Genomic DNA, 20,834 nt, shown 5'->3' on the forward strand with positions numbered 1-20,834 from the left:
AATCTTATTAATTCTTTCAAAGAACCAGCTCCTAGTTTTGTTGATTTGTTCTATTGGTTTTTTGGTTTCTATTTCATTGATTTCTGCTCTGATCTTTATGATTTCTCTTCTCCTGCTGGGTTTAGGCTTTCTTTCTTGTTCTTTCTCCAGCTGCTTTAGGTGTAGGGTTAGGTTGTGTACCTGAGACCTTTCCTGTTTCTTGAGAAAGGCTTGTACCACTATATATTTTCTCTCAGGACTGCCTTTGTTTGTCCCATAGATTTTGAACCATTGTGTTTTCATTATCATTTGTCTCCATGAATTTTTTCAATTCTTCTTTAATTTCCTGGTTGACCCATTCATTCTTTAGAAGGATGCTGTTTAGTCTCCATGTATTTGGGTTCTTTCCAAATTTCCTCTTGTGATTGAGTTCTAGCTTCAGAGCATTGTGGTCTGAAAATATGCAAGGAATGATTCCAATCTTTTGATAATGGTTGAGACCTGATTTAGGACCAAGAATGTGATCTATTCTGGAGAATGTTCCATGAGCACTAGAGAAGAATGTGTATTCTGTTACTTTGGGATGAAATGTTCTGAATATATCTGTGATGTCCATCTGGTCCAGTGTGTCATTTAAGGCCTTTATATCCTTGTTGATCTTTTGCTTGGATGATCTGTCCATTTCAGTGAGGGGAGTGTTAAAGTACCCTTGTATTATTGTCAATGTGTTTCTTTGATTTTGTTATTAATTGGTTTATATAGTTGGCTGCTCCCACGTTAAAGGCATAGATATTTAAAATTGTTAGATCTTCTTGTTGGACAGTTCCTTTGAGTATAATATAGTGTCCTTCCTCATCTCTTATTATAGTCTTTGGCTTAAAATCTAATTGATCTGATATAAGGATTGCCACTCCTGCTTTCTTCTGATGTCCATTAGCATGGTAAATTCTTTTCTACCCCCTCACTTTAAATCTGGAGGTGTCTTTGGGTTTAAGATGAGTTTCTTGTAGGCAACATATAGATGGGTTTTGTTTTTTTATCCATTCTGATACCCTGTGTCTTTTGATTGGGGCATTTAGCCCATTAACATTCAGGGTAAGTAATGAGAGATAGGAATTTAGTGCCATTGTATTGCCTGTAAGGTGACTGATATTGTATATTGTCTCTGTTTCTTTCTGATCTACTACTTTTAGGATCTCTCTTTGCTTAGACGACCCCTTTCAATATTTCCTGTAGAGCTGGTTTGGTATTTGCAAATTCTTTCAGTTTTTGTTTGTCCTGGAAGCTTTTAATCTCTCCTTCTATTTTCAATGATAGCCTAGCTGGATATAGTATTCTTGGCTGCATGTTTTTCTCATTTTTTGCTCTGAATATATCATGCCAGCTCTTTCTGGCCTGCCAGGTCTCTGTGGATAAGTCTGCTGCCAATCGAATATTTTTACCATTGTACATTACAGACTTCTTTCCGGGCTGCTTTCAGGATCTTCTCTTTGTCACTAAGACTTGTCAATTTTAGTATTAGGTGACGGGGTGTGGACCTATTCTTATTGATTTTGAGGGGGGTTCTCTGAACCTCTTGGATTTTGATGCTTGTTCCCTTTGCCATATGGGGAAATTCTCTCCAATAATTCTCTCCAATATACCTTCTGCTCCCCTCTCTGTTTCCTCTTCTTCTGGAATCCCAATTATTCTAATGTTGTTTCGTCTTACGGTGTCACTTATCTCTCGAATTCTCCCCTCGTGGTCCAGTAGCTGTTTGTCCCTCTTTTGCTCAGCTTCTTTATTCTCTGTCATTTGGTCTTCTATATCGCTAATTCTTTCTTCTGCATCATTTATCCTAGCAGTGAGAGCCTCCATTTTTGATTGCACCTCATTAATAGCTTTTTTGATTTCAACTTGGTTAGATTTTAGTTCTTTTATTTCTCCAGAAAGGGCTTTTATATCTCCCGAGAGGGTTTCTTTAATATCTTCCATGCCTTTTTTGAGCCCAGCTAGAACCTTGAGAATCGTCATTCTGAACTCAAGATCTGACATATTACCAATGTCTGTATTGATTAGGTCCCTAGCCTTTGGTACTGCCTCTTGTTCTTTTTTTTGTGGTGAATTTTTCCGCCTTGTCATTTTGTCCAGATAAGAGTATATGAAGGAGCAAGTAAAATACTAAAAGGGTGTCAACAACCCCAGGAAAATATGCTTTAGCCAAATCAGAAGATATCCCAAATCGTGAGGGGGGAGAAAGGGGATAAAAAGAGGTTCAGAAAGAAAAAAAAATGAAACAATTAAAAAAAGAAAACGAATAAAGAAAAAATATAAAAAAGAAAAAATATATATATATTAGATAAACTAGTTAAAAACCATTAAAAAAGAAAAGGGTAAAAGTTAAAAAAATTTAGCAGAAGAAGAGAAAAAAAATTGAAAAAGAAAAAAAATTAAATTAACTGCAAGGCTAGAGAATCATGGGGAGAAAGCCATGAGTTCTGTGCTTTGCTTTCTTCTCCTCTGGAATTCTGCTGCTCTCCTTGGTATTGAAAGTGCACTTCTTGGTAGGTGAACTTGGTCCTGGCTGGGTTTCTTGTTGATCTTCTGGGGGAGGGGCCTGTTGTAGTGATTCTCAAGTGTCTTTGCCCCAGGCGGAGTTGCACTGTCCTTACCTGGGGCCGGGCTGAGTAATCCGCTCGGGTTTGCTTTAGGGAGCTTTTGTTCCCTGAGCGCTTTCCATAGAGTTCCGGAGGGCGGGAATGAAGATGGCGGCCTCCCGGTCTCCGGCCCCGAGGAGCCGATAGCCCAGGGCCCCACTCCTCAGTGCACCCTCAGAGAACAGCGCCCAATTACTCCCGTCACCCTGGCCTCTGGCCGCGCTACGAGCTGACCGAGCCTGCCACCGGTTCAAGGTAACCCCGAGCTGAGAGCTCACTCCTCGGCTCTGTCTCTGTAGCCAGCCGCCTTCCCCGTTCTAATACCTGTAAGCTCTGTGACACTCAGACGTCCCCGATCCTTCTGTGACCCTGCGGGACCTGTGGCCACGCTGACTCCGTGTGGGCTTCACCCCGGTTAAGCCTCTGGAGCGATGTCCCTCAGCAGAATAGACTTTTTTTTTTTTTTAAAGATTTATTTATTTATTTATTTGACAGAGAGAGATCACAAGTAGACGGAGAGGCAGGCAGAGAGAGAGAGGGAAGCAGGCTCCCCGCCGAGCAGAGAGCCCGTCACGGGACTCGATCCCAGGACCCTGAGACCACGACCCGAGCGGAAGGCAGCGGCCCAACCCACTGAGCCACCCAGGCACCCCAGAACCGACTTTTAAAAGTCCTGATTTGTGTTCCGTTGCTCCGCCGTTTGATGGGAGCCGGCCCCTCCCCCCGCGTCTATCTTCCTGTCACTTTGGATTTACTTCTCCGCCAGTCCTACCTTTCAGAAAGTGGTTGATTTTCTGTTTCTAGAATTGCTGTTCTTCTTCTCTTCCATCTCCTGTTGGATTTGTAGGTGTTTGCCATCTTTAGATAAGCTATCTAGCTGATCTCCCACTACCTGAAGTAGTCTCAGCCTGCTACGTCTCCACCATCTTGACTCCTCCCCCTTGCAAGAGCTTTTTTAAAGATTTTCATTGCATAGCCCTGTGACCGCTTTTCTTCTCTCCACACTACTCAAACATTCTTTTTCTTTATACTACCCAGATTATTTATTCCTCTGTAGAGGTTGTTCACGTTTGTTTTACTATTCTGGTATCTCTATATGTTTTTAATAACAAATTCCATACCATTAGCCTTTGCAACTTAGAGAAGTTTCAAATGTTCATATGTGGTCTATAAAAAATAATGATGCCTTTCCAAGGAAAACGGTGGTCATTAGTTTTGCCCATATCAAAGTGCAATGTGTCATCCCTAAGCAAAATATAAGCTCACACCGTGCATAAAGACAACTCTTGTTTGCTTTGGCCAGATGCATGTTTTATGAGGAAAAAAAATTTTTTTAAGCAGGCCATTAAGAAATGTTCTTGTTCCCTTTTTAATGTCTTTGAGCTGCACGTGTGAGCAGAATTGTAAGGAATTTGTAGTGACTCATTCCTAGTTTTGGCCATCCTCGTGTTCTGTGACGTTGTGCATATTAAAACTCCTAAACAGCTCTCAGAAAGCCTTGGCAATAGAGCTTGTCGCTTGAAACTATCAGCAATGTCAGATGCTTTTTTCCAACTCTATCACTAGCAAACAATATTGCATAGTTATTAAAATATGGGAATTAACTACAAAATCTGCAAGTGGCAAACAGTGTTGTAAATCAGCTAAGCAATTAGCATGAGATTTTTTAAGTGACTGAATACAAATTCAGAATTATGAAGTTATTATCTAATAACCCAACAAGTGATGTGAATAAATCCCTGCTAATATGAAAATTATCAAACCACTGAAATTCTCTTTTCTACAAGCAGGTCTATGGATCCTCATGCTAATGTGCTTAGATTGATAAACTACAGGCATTCTGTGAAAGCTTTGTTTATTCCAGTTGCTGTGAATTGTGCTTAGAGAATCTGTCATCCAAATGATCAGCAAATCGAAATCTGCAATTTATTTTCTCTTAATAGGTAGACAGGTTTTCACCGGCTTAAGCTCAGTTTTATTAATACTTTTTGAAACTAATTGCTGGAAAATGAATTTTAAAGGCAGGATTTTATCATTTCTATCCTCCTCCCCAACCTGCCATCACTATAATACGAGACTCAAAGCCACCTGTATATACTTTGGAAATATATGTTAAATAGGCACAGGCTATAATCTCCTGTCATTCATCTGCATTGTTGCAAAGGACCCCTAGACCTTGCTTCTGCCACAAGTCATTCTATATGTTGTTCTCAAAATTACTTTCTGATCAGGCTGTTTCCCTTCCACAAATTTCCAGCTCCTTTCCAAATAAAAGGCAAAAACTTCATATGGCTTCAATGCCCTCCGTTATCTGGTCTCACTTAACATACTTTTTCTTTATTTTTGTTTATATTGCAATATTACTTCCATACAGAAAAAAAGCTCAGACCATTAGTTAATAAAAAATAAAGTAACAACCAGGCAACCACTGTCCAGATAAATAATAGAAGGCTATCATTATCACAGAAGCCAACTTTCCTTGTGCATCTTCTGATGATATCCTCCCCAGCATCTCAGAGCTAATCACCCAGAGGTGATCACTTCGCTCATTTCTTTATTGTATCTCCACCTGCATGTAAATCCTTAAATACACAATTAAGTTTACCTGTTATGAACGTTAAAAAATGGAATCAGACTGTTTTTTTCAAGTATTGTTTTTTTTCTCCCAACATTATTCTTTTAAAGTCCATTTGTGCTACTGTGTATAGCTCCAGGTTCTTAAATTTTAAGCTGTTAGTATTACATTGGATCCATATACCACATTGGATTAATGTGGTTACATTGGATCCATATACATTGGATCCATATTGGATCTATATCCCACAGGAGATTTATCTTTTCCACATTGATGGACATTTGGATTTTTATTATTCCCAGATTTGGGCTATTATGTATAGTGTTGTTATAAACATTCTTGGGTATACATTTTGGTGCCCAGGATTCTCTTAAGTGTTCATACCCAAGGAGTAAAATTGTTGGAACATTGCTGTACATATCTTCATGCTGGATAAATATTATGTAACCTCAAAAACAGGCAAAACTAATTGCCTGTAAATATCTCCTTCTCTGCTGGATATGTCAAGACATTTTCTAAAGTATTGAACCGATTTAAACATCCAGCAATAGTGAATGACAACTCCTGTTTCTTCATATCCTTAGCATATTTGAGATTATCAGACTATTTCTCTTTCTGCTTCTCATCTCTTTACTTTGCTTTGAGATTTTCTAGTTGTTTATTCCATGCACTATGGGTATTAATTCTGAAGTATTACAAGTCACTAATCTCTCTTCATCTGTTTCTAAACCTTCTGCTTAACTCAGTTATTAAATTCTTAACTTCGGACATTCTCTTTACTGCTTCTTAAATTTCTGTTTAGTTCTTTTCAGATTGTGCAATGACACTTCATGTGCTTCCCAATTTCCTGTGAATTTGGTCTCTTGTCGATTGTTCTAGTAGGTACATAATTTTATAATACGGATCTGAAAATTTTAGTATCAGAGTTCTTGAAAGATCTATTTCTTTTTGTATATTATTTCCACATTTGTATATGTGAAATAGAATTTCCTGGTGTCTTTGACTTCTGTTTTGAACATTGTTTAAACAATTACTAAAGGAATAATGTAAGACCTAAAATGCAGATATTTTCTCCAGAGTACTATGGATTTATTTAGTTATTTATTTTCTGGCATGCATCTGGAATCTCTTCCAGTTCTACCACTTAAGTTGCATTAAAATTTGAGACAAATTATTAAGACCTAAGTTTTAATCCAAGGGTTTGAAAAATTTAAGGTCCAAAGAGATGGAGTTGAAGTAAATGATTTATGATGACTTCCTGTTCTGTACCTCTGTGTGATCTTGAGTTGAAATTTTTCTTCCTAATTTTCTATCTGTTAAAATAGTCCATCACCAGTAACTCCCAAAATGAAGGTTTCCTTTTCTTTTCTTTTCTTTCTTTCTTTTTTTTTTTTTTTGTAATACTTTCTGTTGTGTTTCCTCTGGTGTTTGTGTGTAATAGTTACAGTGTATGTTGCTTTTGTTGTATGTTATATTTTTTGAGTATGTGGCTTTTCCAAACTGTGATTATTTTGGAAGTGGTGGCCATGACTTTCTACAGTATCGAGTATAGTGGGTACTACCCCACTATACTGAGTGTAGTAACTTGATGCTGTAGATGCTCAATTAATGTTAAAGGTAAGTCAGTGAATGAATAAATTTTGGAAATAGGTTACATAGATAAAAGTGATTCAACCACGTTCAGTATTGCCATAGGGAAGGGAAAGTATTTTTTCTACTGTTAAGTCCTAGACCTTCAATCTATTTCTATTGGACTATCAGTCCAATGTATTGGCTGATTGTCCTCATAAAGCATAACTGCTCTGAGGTAGGATGTACAAATAGTGATCCTAATCTGTTAAAGAGCTTAAAAACAAAGTCTAAAAACTCTATTCAGAAGAGAAATGATAGGATGTAATAAAAGTTTATTTGGGTCATAAATTTGAAGACCATGTTCATTAATAATTCATCAATCCTCTGTAAAAGAACCATTAGGATAGCCATTTTTACTCTAGACCTTTAATGAATTCTAGCTGATTTTTCTGGAACCAGACTTTGGCAACAAACTTTGAAAGGATCCATTTGCCTGGGTATTTACTTTAATATTGGAATTAAAAAATAATTTTGAGAGGAAATTTAGCATATTAAGGAAATATAATTTAGCATATTCAACAACTGTTTTAATGAGATAGGAGTAAAAATTAAAAACAATATTTCATATCAAAGCATACATTGGGATAATATTTTGCAGATAGATCTTTTAGTTTTGCAATACATTTAATTAGTATTCTTATTGTTTACGTATCATCCTGAAGAGTAGTATTCAGCTTTCTGTTTATTAATTGCTGTTTAACTTTAAAGATTTATTAGATTTGAAGACCATGGGTAAATAGAGAATATATATGGTTCCAAAATTACTGGTAAAGGAATCAATCAAATAAATCTCTATGAATCATCTCTTACTTTGGTTTTGTCAATAAATAAATGTTTTAAAATGCAGACTAATTTCTAACTCTAAAATTCCAGAATTTCCTAATCTTATTGGCATGCTTCTGAATATGATCTTCTTTTTGGAGTTTATTTAATTCATTCTGATTCTAATGACCTCATGGCCTACTTCAGAGTATTTGTACATTGCATTGCATAGTTGTTGGCTAGGTCTGTGTTTTTGTCTGTATACTGAAGTTTGGTAACAAATTCTGACAATTATCTGAAAGATTACTATACCATTTTAAAATACATAAATATTTAGAATCATCAAGATGTTCTATATTTTACACATAATATAAAGGATTGATTGAATTTTTACTTTTCTCTCATTTGACATCATTTAGATTAAACAAAATCAGTATTACTTGAAATTTTTATCCAGTTCCCAAAACCTCTCTTCTACTGATCTATCAGTGTTCATTAGCATCAAATAGTGTTGTAATGGAAAAACATCAGGAGCTTGACAACAAAAAAACTGAAATTTCTTTTTTTCTTATGTTCTAGAATCCTAGAAAGTTAGAGTCTGGTATGGCATTTCACATCTCAAGGGCAAAGACTTCTTCTATCTTATTTTCCACTCTGTGTGCTTTAAAACAGTTACCAGAGCTCCAGAAATTATGTGCTCATTTCCAGCTGGAAAAAAAAGAGGAAAGATGAAAGAACAATTGCACAAAACACCTGCTTAACATTCCATGGTCAGAATTAGTCACATGGTCTCACCTTGCCTAAAAGGAGACTATAGATTGTCTTTTTTTCTCAGGTGCTATATAAAAGATAGATAGATAGATAATAGATAGATAGATAGATAGATAGATAGATATAGAAACTATACATATGCATATGCATATACGTATATATAATAGTGAGGAAGAGAACAACTACTGGGGAGCAAATAGCAGTCACCTCCTTTATCTACTTATTTACTGATTATTTTACTCTGAGGTAAGATAAAAACAGTTGACCAAGACCACATTTTTAAAAAGTAGAAAGTGTCATAGTTTAGAAAACCAAAAATTTTAAAATATTACAAATACCACAAAATCAACATAGTTGTAGATAAGTTTCAAACTTAGAACTGATTTTTCTGGGTGTCCAAAGTGAAAAGGGATACCAGGATAATTAGTTCTTATTTAATTATTTAGAAGTGGGCACAAAATGAAACCCTCTGGCTCTGAAAAATTCAAAAATCATCTCATGGTATTTTTTAGGGGAAACTGAATGTTATGGTGGGCAATATTTTTATAATAGATGCAGAGATTTTATAAGACACTTACTTTGGATCTTTGACTAAAAGCCAAAGTAAAGTATATTTTACATCTCAATGAGGTTCATCTGTGGAGTCTCTAAAGAAAAATGATCCAAGGATAAAGTCTTTGGGTTTTCTGACTTAAACCCAGAATAGATTTTAACCTGCCCGAGGCTAGATAGACATCTAGCCCTCCGGCAGGTTAAAAATCTCTGTGTGTGTATGTGGGTGTGTGTGTGTGTGTGTGTGTATTGGTTATCTGTAAATATTTACTGTTCTGAGAGGTTATTTGTAAATATTACGTTTCTAAAGGTTTCTGGGGACGCCTGGGTGGCTCAGTTGGTTGGCAGCTGCCTTCGGCTCAGGTCATGATCCAGCGTCCTGGGATCGAGTCCCACCATCGGGCTCCTTGCTCGTCAGGGAACCTGCTTCTCCCTCTGCCTTGTGCTCGCTCTCTCTCCTCTCTCTCTCTTGACAAATACAATAAAAATTAAAAAATAAAATAAATAATAAAAATAAAATAAAATAAAAGGTTTCTGAACAAAATTTAAGAAATTTAGGAGTAGATTATCTAATTTTCTGTAGTCTGCCAGCATGTTTCAAACCCAATTGAGCTTCCTTAATATCAGGTGTTCTAAAAGTGAAAGTAGCCTATTTGTTATTGGAAGAGGACAAAAAACCCAAAATGGTAAAAGATATAGAAACAGAAAACCCATTTGCTAAATTTACTAAATTACACGGTTGCCAAACAACTTAAGTGGATTTTTTCATAGCAATGATAGAGAAGGCTGTTTTTCAATGAATGTGTGGTTATATCACATTTCAAATTATTATCAAATAATTCCAGTAAATGTTATGTTATTAAATTTCAATTAAACTATACATTCTTAGAATTTTTGTTCTTTCAGAGAGTTATGTAGAGTTTATCTGTTAAAATATATTTTACATATTTTTGACATATAGTAACAAATGTTTCAGATACAAAAAATTTATGGTTTCTTAATATAATTTTATTATTGCTGAATTGTAAATTGGTCCTAGAGTGACAAGAAAAATGAATTCATGGTCCCTGAAGTTTTATAGTCACTTTCATCTGATTTTTGTTATAGTAGTAATTAAATGAGAAATGAAAAGAAATTAAGTGAATAAACATTTTCAACACTATGACACATCAATAACACATAAGTTATATTTCTAAGTTAATTCTTTCAAAGTTCAAAAGCAATGTTTAGGCTGTGTATAAGCAAACTCTTTGAAGAATTAATTTTTGGTTTCAGGGAGCACTGTAGATTGACATCAAGGATTTCTCTTATTTCCATGTAGGAAGAACCTTTTGTAATGGTCTCTGAAAATGTCTTGGGTAAGCCGAAGAAATACCAAGGCTTCTCCATTGATGTTTTGGATGCCTTATCTAACTACCTGGGTTTTAACTATGAAATTTATGTTGCACCGGATCACAAGTATGGACGCCCACAAGAAGATGGACATGGAATGGCTTGTAGGAGAACTAGTCTTTAAGGTAAGCCTTTATTATCTATCTACTATCTAACCATCACCAATGACTGAACTGTAACTCCTAGAAGCTTATTTCGTAAAAATAAGTGCAAGGCAGAGGATTAAGTGTAATATTGAGTACAAAACTTGCAGGCCAGTACTATTTTATGTACTCTGGTATGAGAAAACTGACGAGAAATAAAGCTACATTTTAAAATACTTATATAAAGTATCTACACAAAGGCTTTACTTTTGCCAAATTTACACTCGAAACATTTTGTCAGTATATGATACACAACTGAAGTCACAATGTAATTTACAAACACAATTCATATCATTGTTTTCTTTTAAAAATGCAATGTTATTTGCAAAAAAAAAACAATTAGGGGCTAATCATTTAGTTTCAGGATCTAAGTAAGGTAGATCTATCCTTACTGCTATATTTCTCCTGTTCTTCGATTTTTCAAAGAGTGCTTAAGCTTCTTTATTTTGTTTATCTCTATTTCTGTCAGATTTGCTTCATTTTTTTTTGAATCTGTTATTAGGTGCTCACACATTTATAATTATTATGTCTTCCTGATGAATTTTTTGAATAGTTGGGTTCAGGTTTGTAACTCACTATTTGATTTATGTATGTCCATTTGTCTCTCTGTTCTTCCTTTTTTTGCTTCTCTTTTGGCTAATGAATATTTTTCATATTTGACTTTATTTCCCTCTTCTGACTTTTTACTGTATCTCTTTGTATTTCTCTTTGTGTGGTTAGTATAGGATTACAATATGTATTTTTATCACATTCTATCTAGTGTAATATCATCCCACTTCACATTTTTAAAAATGTCTAAATTTGTAACAATATACTTTCATTTATACACCTATCCTTTATGCTATTGTGGTCGTAAATCATTATTTCAGAACCCAGAGTAAAATGTAATAGTTTTTTAACTTCAAATTTCAGTTCTCTTTATAAATATAAGAGAAAAAAAGTTTCTGGTATTTAACCATTTATCCACTGTTTCTAAGGTTTTTTTTTTCAGTTAGTTCTTACATTTCTGTTCACTCACCTGCCATCATTTACTTCAGAAGAACTTCCTTGGAATGTCTTGAAGTGTAGTCCTATAGTGTCTTTCACCCTTTTTTTTTAACCTTTAAAATGTCTATATTGCCCCTCAGTTCTGAATTATATTTTTAGTATGTATAAAACTCTGAGTTAACAGTTTTTCTCAATGTTAAACATTTTAAAGGTGTCTTCTATAGTCTTTTTGCCAATATATTGCCAGAAGTCAGATATCATTTGTACTTTTGTTCCTTTTTTTAGTGGTGGCTGGCTTTTTTACAAATTTTTTTTTCATTTTGATGTTTTGATGTGTAACTATGATCTGCCTACATGTGGTTTTCCTTGTATTTATACTCCTAGGGATTCACTGAGTTTCCGAAATAAGTTTCATATAATCTAGTAAATGTTGGCAATTTTTCTATAGTTATTTTTTCTATGCTTTTCCCTTCCTCCTCTCTCTTTAAAGCTTAGAGAATATTCATGTTGAACCTCTTAATATTGTCTCTAAGTTACTGAGGTGTTATTTAATTTCTTAAAATATTTTTACTCTTTTACTTAAATTGTTTATCTAGATCTGCTTTCAAGCTTACTGATTCTTTCTTCTGCAGTCTCCAATTTTCTGCTAAGTTCATGTGGTACCTTTTTATTTTAGGTAGCTTATTTTCCAGGCCTAGAATTTCAGTTTTTTAAAAAATGATTTCCATTTCTCTTCTGAGACTCCATATCTTTTATGATCATCTTTTCTTGTAAATCCTTCACCATACTGATAACAGGTGTTTCAAAGTCCTTATCTGCTACAGTTTCAACATCTTTACCATCTCCAGATAGACTTATGTTCACTGCTTTTTCTATTAACTGTAGATCACATTTTTTCTAATTCTTCTCATTTTCTGTTTTGGTCACATTTGATTGAATACTGACCATTGTGGTTGATACATTATGAACATTTGAGATTATGCCTCTGAGATTGCATACTATGAAGAGGACTGATTTTTGTTTTAGTAGTTAGTTATTATAGGTTTCCCCTGAACTTGTGGAGCTTTGGTTTTACATGTTGTTAAGTCAGGTCTTTTTTATTTCTTTAGTTTTGGGGGGAAAATCAATTGGTTTTAGCAATCCTTATGTTCTTAAGCATAGCCTTCTGGAGTTTCTATGAAAGCCTGTGGTTTTCATCAACCCTTGTGACTTAGAGGGACTCAAATTTTATCTCTATCTTCCCTGTCATAAGCAGTAATTATAATCTTTGTTCAGCTCTTTTAGTCTTCTGGTTGTTGCTTTCTGCTGATTTTTTTAAAAAGTTATCCTCATGCATGTGCAGTTTAGGAGTCAACCAAGGACTGAGGAAGCTTATTCACAAATTTTTGGCTCATTCTTCCATGACTCCCTCCTGTCTGTGATTTGTTTTTAATTTCTGGCCACCCTGGCTGCCTCAGACTCCATCTCCTGACACTTAAATCTTATAAGACACTGACTTTCTGTTTGAGTTCCGGTACCTCTTGTCATCTAAACTGATCTTCAATAAATAAACCATATAAAAGTGGATCTCACCTAATGCAATTACCATTTTTCAAGAGTCAGATACCCTTCCGTTTCTTCCTTCCTTTGGTTTATCTCCAGTCTTTTTAATTTATGTTTTAAATTTGATACAGAATTTATAATTGTTATTCTTTGTTGGGTTAGTTCAGTAAAACTATCTGTCATTGCCAGAACTGGAATATTTCTGAAATACTTAAATATATTCAGAGAGCTAAAAGGCCTGAATAAGTTGTTTCCAAGACATGGGAAAGAGAAAAAAAATAAAATGTTTTGAAGGTAGTGGTAAGAAAATGATAATGCGATTTTTATATCCTTTAAAATCTTCCTGAGTTTGTTTTATTATTAAATCAATTACACATGGAATCTTATTTGAAAAACATTAATATCAATATTTTCAGTAGGAAAGAGGGGATGATCAATTCTCATTCCTCTCTCACTAAAACTATGATAATTTATCTTATATTCCTCTTTTAAAAACCCACAACCTTTTGTATTCTGCCTTTGTATCTCTGAGAGGTCCTACCTGATCTGAACCCAGATAAGCAACAATGTTAAAACAAAGGATAAAGAAAAGCACAGGCATTATTAAAAAGCAATATAAAAATTGCTTTATAGAGAATGGATAAAATTCTAATGAGCTATTTTTCTAACTTCATTTGCTATGCAAATTGATAATAAAAAAGCATGAGAATTAGTCTAATATTGTCAATGTTTTTAGACTTGTGGGCTTATTCCAGTTAGTTACATTCTTAAGACTTGCTTTCTCATCTTTGAAGTGAGGAATACAAGAATGTTAATGTAAAATTACTTAAAAGTATAACTTTAGGGCGCCTGCTCAGTGGGTTAAAGCCTCTGCCTTCGGCTCAAGTCGTGGTCCCAGGGTCCTGGGATCGAGGCCCGCATCGGGCTCTCTGCTCAGCGGGGAGGCCTGCTTCCTCCTCTCTCTGACTGCCTCTCTGCCTACTTGTGATCTCTCTCTCTGTCAAATAAATAGATAAAATCTTTAGAAAAAAAAAAGTATAACTTTAAACACTTTAAGAATTATTATATAACAACCTCACATAAGCAATAGTAGATAGTCTTCATTAACATTCAATTTACTTGTCTTCTTTTTCATGTAAGGGCATGCATTACTGTAGATAACTTAAGTTCAGTGCAGTCCCTTTAGAAAGCAAAAATTAGACTTAAAGAAAGCAACTGACATATAATTTTTAGCCAGAAAAGTTATAACTCTGTTATTGCAAACTATATTTTTATTTTATTCACAGAGATATTTGGCCATTCTGACCAAACTCTGAGAATATTTAGAATTTCTCAGATTCTCGATGGAGAAGAATAAAGCCTACCTAAAAGTTTGTTGGGAAGGCAAAGATAGGAATAAAATGGAGAAAATGTGGTGTTATGAAAGCCAAGGGAAGACATTTTAAGGAGGAAAGAACAGTCAACATGATAGAATGACTGCCAAGATGTTGAGGGTACATAACATTTTGCTTAACTTTATTATATTACTAATAGAAATGTAAGCTCTAATTTTCAAAAATTAAAAATATGAATTTAATTATACAAATTATAATCAGTAAAATATCATAAGGAGATTTAGATTATCCAATAAGTTTCATCATATTGAAATTTTCTTCAGGGTTATTTACCCCTGTAAAGCAAAATAGCACTGATGAAATGGCATAATAATGTTATAACAGAGCTCCACAAAAATGAGTATATTACTGTTATAAATTTCTGCTAGTGTAGACATTTTTCATGAATCTAAGTATATTTCAAATAACAGTAAACATGGTTGACCCTTAAAGAACATAGGTTGAACTGCATGGGTCCTCTTAATGTCTATCTTCCTAAGAGAAACCAAAATTAAAAGAATGGTTCTTGGAGTCTGTCACGATGGACTATGGACAGACTATCACATTAAAAAAAGAGTCAAAGAAGAAACATGGAAAGTTTCTGAGGTATTTGATTTTTCCAGAGGTGGCACTCATGTTTCAGAGTTGGGTTGATCTCATGTTAAAGGGACTTTCCATTAAAACCAGAAGTCAGGGGTTCAGTACATAACATAGCTTTTAGAGAGGAACATACAGCCAGAGAGAGCACATAATCCCATAAATATATATTTGAAGTCTATTTTAAAAACTAAGAATGTTCCTCACATTGATGGCTGGTATCAAAAAGTGAAGATACAACAAACATTGGTGAGGATGTGGAAAAAAAAGAAACACTTGTATGCTGTGGTGGGAATGTAGATGGAGCAGCTGCTGTGGAAAACAGTATGGCAGTTCTTCGAAGAATAAAAATAGAAATATCATATGATCCAATAATTCCACCACTGGGTACTTACCTAAAGAAAATGAAAGCATTGAGTCAGCTGGGTGGTTCAGTCAGTTAAACGTCTGCCTTCAGCTCAGGTCATGATCTCAGAATCCTGGAATGGAGCCCTGTGTCAGGCTCCCTGCTCAGCAGGAAGTCTGTTTTTCCCTGTTCCTCTGTACCTCCCCTTACTCATGCACTCTCTCTCTCAAATAAATAAATAAATATTTTTTAAAGAGAAACTGAAAACATTAATTTAGAAAGATATATGCACCCCTATATTTATTGCAGCAATATTTACAATAGCCAAGACATGGAAACACCTAAGCGTCCATCAATAGATGTATGGATAAAGAAGATGTGGTATATATACACAATGGAATATTTTTCAGCCTTAAAAAAAAATGAGATATTACCATTTCTGATAACATGGATGGACCTAGAGGGTATTATGCTAAGTGAAATAAGTCAGAAAAAGACAAATACCGTGTGATTTCATTTATATGTAGAAACTTAAAAACAAAACAAATGAAGAAACAACAACAACAAAAACTAAGAATTGGCAAAGTCTTCTCTATTTCTCATCCGCCTTACTAGTTTTATAACTTCTATAATTAATATACTCTTAAAATTTATGAGAACACAGGTCTGGCCAAAAGATGTTTCAGTGTAAAATAGAAAATTGAGAGATATGTTCTTATCAGAACAGGAGGAATTGTTAAGGTGAGTTAATGTGATTGATAAGTTATTTTCTTCTGGCTTAAAAGTGAAGAACAAAATTACAAAAACTGGAGATAAAATTATATATGAAATAATAAGTATATAAAGTTTAAGATAGAAATAAAAAAAAATTAGGAAAACAGCTGGGTGTTCTATTATTTAGGTTCATACCTTACCTGTACTGTACTAGAAGACTTTTTAAGGGGCAAACTGATAGAGGTAGCATGGCAGGAAATAAATTTCCATATTCTCAATTTCTATAAGTAATCTTTCCTAAAAATCATCTACCTGAAAACATGACCTTGGTGTTTCTTATTTCCCTTATCCTTTATATAATCACCCCTCTCCTTCTTTATAAAATAAGGACATATCTTTCATGCATACAAAATCTTTTTATGACATGTGGCTCTAGGTATAAATATTCTCTTATGCACCAAACTAAGACACAATAGAAACTCTGGTGACACTACATCCCTTTATAAGCCAGATGATTTTATCTAAAAAAAAATTAAAAGCAATAGTAAAAGAGCAAAAAACTTAAGTTGTCAAATGCTAGATCATTAAAAAGAATTTTTTTTTTTATGAAGAGATCACAGTGATTTTTCCATGTATAACAAGGAAGAATTTCAAGGAATTGAATGGCATTGCTAAAAACAAAGCAAAACAAACAAAATACTCCTTCCATTTTCTTTTATTCATTCATTTGGACAAGGTTTCTATAAAATGAAAATATATAGCATAATGCTCACCCTTACTTCATCCGAACCATAATTAATATTGACTCATGGGATAGTCAAATTAATTTTTAAAAAAAGCTCTATCAATGTCATAAAGTTTCACTTTTATGGCCCATGAATCAATATATTGCATACAAATATAATGATGACTCAACTCAGAAGAAATGTTTTACACCTGAAATTTCTGGTCACAGGTTATTTGAGATTTTAAATTTAATTTGCATACATATTTTTGTTCCAAAAAATATAGTTTGGTGATCCAGAAAAGACTTTTAGACACGCATTTATATTATATTGGATAAAACTTTTGTGAAGGTAGAATGGAATATAGAGTTCAAAAATTCTTAAAAATGATGGAAATGTTTCTCCTATTAGAGAAAAGTGATGGTTAAATTGCTATGATAGTTGAATACATTTTTAGGAAGCACTTGACAATTTTATTTTAAATTTTTAATATTTAAAACAGAACACACTTAAGTCAGTGTCTGGTTAGGAAAACAAAAACCACTCTTGAAATTGCAAAGAGAAGAGATCGAATACAGGGATTGATCACAAAGACATTAGAAGGAATAGAAGAACAAAACAGAAGAATAATCAAGGTATCAGGAGTCACTAATGGTCCAGTTGACTGTATCTCCCAAAGAAGATACACAGGGCTTAACCGGGGCCACCACGAAGATGCTGCCTCTGCCTCAGATGCCAGAGTCAGGGATCATCTCCTGCCACTGCTGCTACAGCCACTGAAATAACCATTTAAAACAGAAGGCTCTGCTCTTTCTTCTTTTTGACATCCTCAGTGGCTTCACTCTGGTGGAAATTAAGAAGAGTCCAGATGGCAGAGAAGCCTGGAAAAAGTAGTGTACAGATTTCCATCCATGTAAGGCTCACAGTACATAGCAGAGTAAAAACGGAAGGGGTGGGGTTGAGAGAAACAGAGATATGACCAATTCTGTCTAGAAACTGCACACTTTGCAGTTGTCTAAACAAATGTAAATGTAATATGTCAATTATAAACATGGAGAGGTACAGAGTTTGAAAATTCCTTTGGAGGTTATATGAAGAAAAAATTTGATATTTCTTCACCCTAACTAATATCAAGTGTTATATTATATGGCTGGAATTTCACCCCCAAGGAAAATAGATATAACAATGGAATAAAGCCAGAACTCGGGAAACAGAACAGAAGGAAGAGCAAGTAGAGTAAATTATAGATCTGTAAAATTGGGATGAAATATTTATACTTAGCATGCAACTAATTACAGTAATGTTGCAAAGTTAAAATAGCCCTATTTAGAATCTTATTTCCCATTTCTAAATTTCCGGACCAATACTGGGCTTTTTTGTCCCTTTTCCACCTTTCATAGTTTCACAAGCATAAAGAAATTTTCAAAGGTAGATATAATATTGAAATTGATAGTAAGAGTAGACACTATTTAGTGATTACAGTGCCAATAATGTCATTTCCTGAGGAAGAAAGTGCCCCCAAGACTGAACAGAAGAAATAATCTGCACTGCACTATAGAGGTTTCCTCATTGTAAATGGTTGATGTGAAGTTTTGCAGTTCTTTAGTCTTAAAAGGTAACTACATTTCTATCACAGTTATTTTAATTCACCAATGCATTCAAAACATATATTTATATGGTTGCTTTATAAATATTTTTCAACATATGCCAATTAAAAATATTAATGCCTTAGTCAAGGTACAATGGAGGAATGCAAGTGTGAATAAGATAAAAGCATCTATAATAAACATGTTTCACTGGTGGTCTCCATATTCTATGTAGTAAGTTAGGCACTAGAGACATAAAGATACATAGAACATGGTTCTTGCCCTTACGGCCCTCTTAGCCTAATGGGAAACATAGACATTAAACATAACTACAATACAGTGCAGTTAAGCTCAACGTTAGAGGCATTCACGGAACACTATGGAAGCCATGACAATAAAGTAGAGGTAAACTTCCTAAAGGAAGAGATGTGTATACTCATGACAGGGCAATAAGTTGTATCATCCAGGTGAAAAAGCATGGGGTATCTACTGACAGATAGAGGAGCATAAGCAAAGACAGAAAGGTGAGAAATAGCACAGAGAGCAAGCCAAGATTAAGGAGGCCTTTATAGCACTCAAAGCAAGGATAGGATGAGTTGGATGTTTGTGGAATATTCACAGATAGAGAGGACTCTGAACCTCACCAAAATGGCCCAAAAAGAGGCATATATTTAGGAGTCCCTAAGCCTGAGTGGTAGCTGACAGCGTGAAAATGCATGAGATTGTAGAGAAGAAATCATGCAGTAAGATTACTAAACTGATTTTAGGATAAAACCCTGAAGAAGACCACCACTTAAGAACTGATGGAAAAAGAAGCATTAATGAAGGGGAAAAAAATAAATAAATAAATAATTCAGAGAAGAATGACCAAACCACAGGAGAAGAGGTCAGTTAGGCTAAGCAAGCTTAAAAAAATAATAAGCTATGACTAGCAATGTCAAAAATTTCTAAGCCATAAGGACTGTCAAATGTCTACTAGCTTGGCTCTTTGGAAGTCATTGATGACCTAAGCCACAACTCTTTTTGTAGCAGGAGTGGGGGTAGAAGCCAGACTGCCAAAGAAGATGGAAAAATTTGGAAGTGAAAAAGTGGAAGCAACATGCATATATAACACTCTTCTAGAATGTTTGGGTGGGGATAAAAAGAAAGAGATAATAGTTCAAAAGTCACTGGTTTAGGTGGGGTTTTTGCTGATTTGTTTTTGGATTAAGAGAAACCTGAATATAATTATAAACTGAGATAGAAAAATAAAGAATGAGAATTTAATATAAAAAAAGGAAGTTAATATGTGAAAGATCCCACAGAAAATATAATAAAAGCTTAGACTGAGAATTGCTTTTAATGGGGTAAAGATGTTTCTTTGATACTGAAAAACACATTTTAAGAATGTGTCTGGTAGTACTTAAATTTACAGACAAGAGGTTGGGAGCTTGAGAAAGATCATATCTCATCACTTCAAATGTCTTGATAACAATAGGAGATGAAGTCTGTTGACAGTAATGGGGACAGGTATTATGAAATAGTCTACAAGAAAGTGGGAGGCTTTGAAATAGGGAAGTGATAGTGACTGCTAAATCAAAATAGATAAAAGGATGGATCAGTGTTGCTGAGGATTGAGCAAATTTTTATGTAAGACTAACACTTTTCATTGCTGCTAAGACTAGCAGTGATGTGTGTCTAAACAATAGTGTGACTTCCTTTAGCTGAGATTAAATGCCCAAGTGTAAGAGCAATGTGGCTAATCAAGCATGACTTTCTTTAATGCAGAGAAGATTAAAATATCCATATCAAGGTTGAGAGATGGTGGATAAACTTAGCAAGGAGTGAGATGAAAGGAAAGCAAAATATTCAAGGAAGCATGGTCATGACTAGGGAGATAGACCGGGATGAAATTTTGGAAAAATTAAACAGAATGTCAAGATGAGGTTGAAAACCAGATAAAGTATAACTGAAAATATAAAAGAGTTAGTAGAATGGATATAGGTAACCAGAGAATGAAATCTAGTAGTTCTAGGGATAAAATGCAGAGCTGGCCTTGTAGATAATGGCAGAATATTAGAGGAGACAAAAGGAATTGCAGTTTAAAATGGGGCAAGAGAAAGGACAAAGGGATGAAGCACTGGGACTTTTAGAACTGTGAAACTGTTTTATATAATACTGTAGTCGTAGATCCATGACATTATTTGCCAAAACCCATAGAAAGAGTGCACCTCAGTGTAAACTATAGACTTCAGCTAATAATGCAATTGGAATTTTCCAATAATGGTATTGGATAAATCAGTTGTAACAAATGTACCACACTAAAGCAAGATGCTGATAACAGAACAAAAGAAAACAAAACAAAACAAATGAACAAACAAACAAATAAAAAAAAAACCCAAAAAACTGCTCAGGGAGAAGCATACCAGAGAAAGGGAGTGGTATATTAGAACTTTATGCTCAATTTTCCAGTAAACCTAAAACTTCCTTAAAGAGTAAAGTCTATTTTTAAGAAATGGCCCAAAATGATTGCTGTACAGGAC

At 34.5% G+C, this 20,834-nt stretch overlaps 1 protein-coding gene across 1 annotated transcript in view; it reads left to right on the forward strand.

Moving 5' to 3' along the window:
• Positions 1-20,834, forward strand: part of GRID2 (glutamate ionotropic receptor delta type subunit 2) — a 1,463,802-nt gene that overhangs the window by 1,137,502 nt on the left and 305,466 nt on the right. The window contains 2 exon segments of the mRNA XM_047717994.1: positions 10,229-10,390; positions 10,392-10,424. Of these exon segments, the coding sequence (XP_047573950.1) occupies positions 10,229-10,390; positions 10,392-10,424 (195 nt within the window).

This window comes from Lutra lutra, chromosome 2, assembly GCF_902655055.1.
Source record: "Lutra lutra chromosome 2, mLutLut1.2, whole genome shotgun sequence".
In the NCBI taxonomy this organism is placed as follows: domain Eukaryota; kingdom Metazoa; phylum Chordata; class Mammalia; order Carnivora; family Mustelidae; genus Lutra; species Lutra lutra.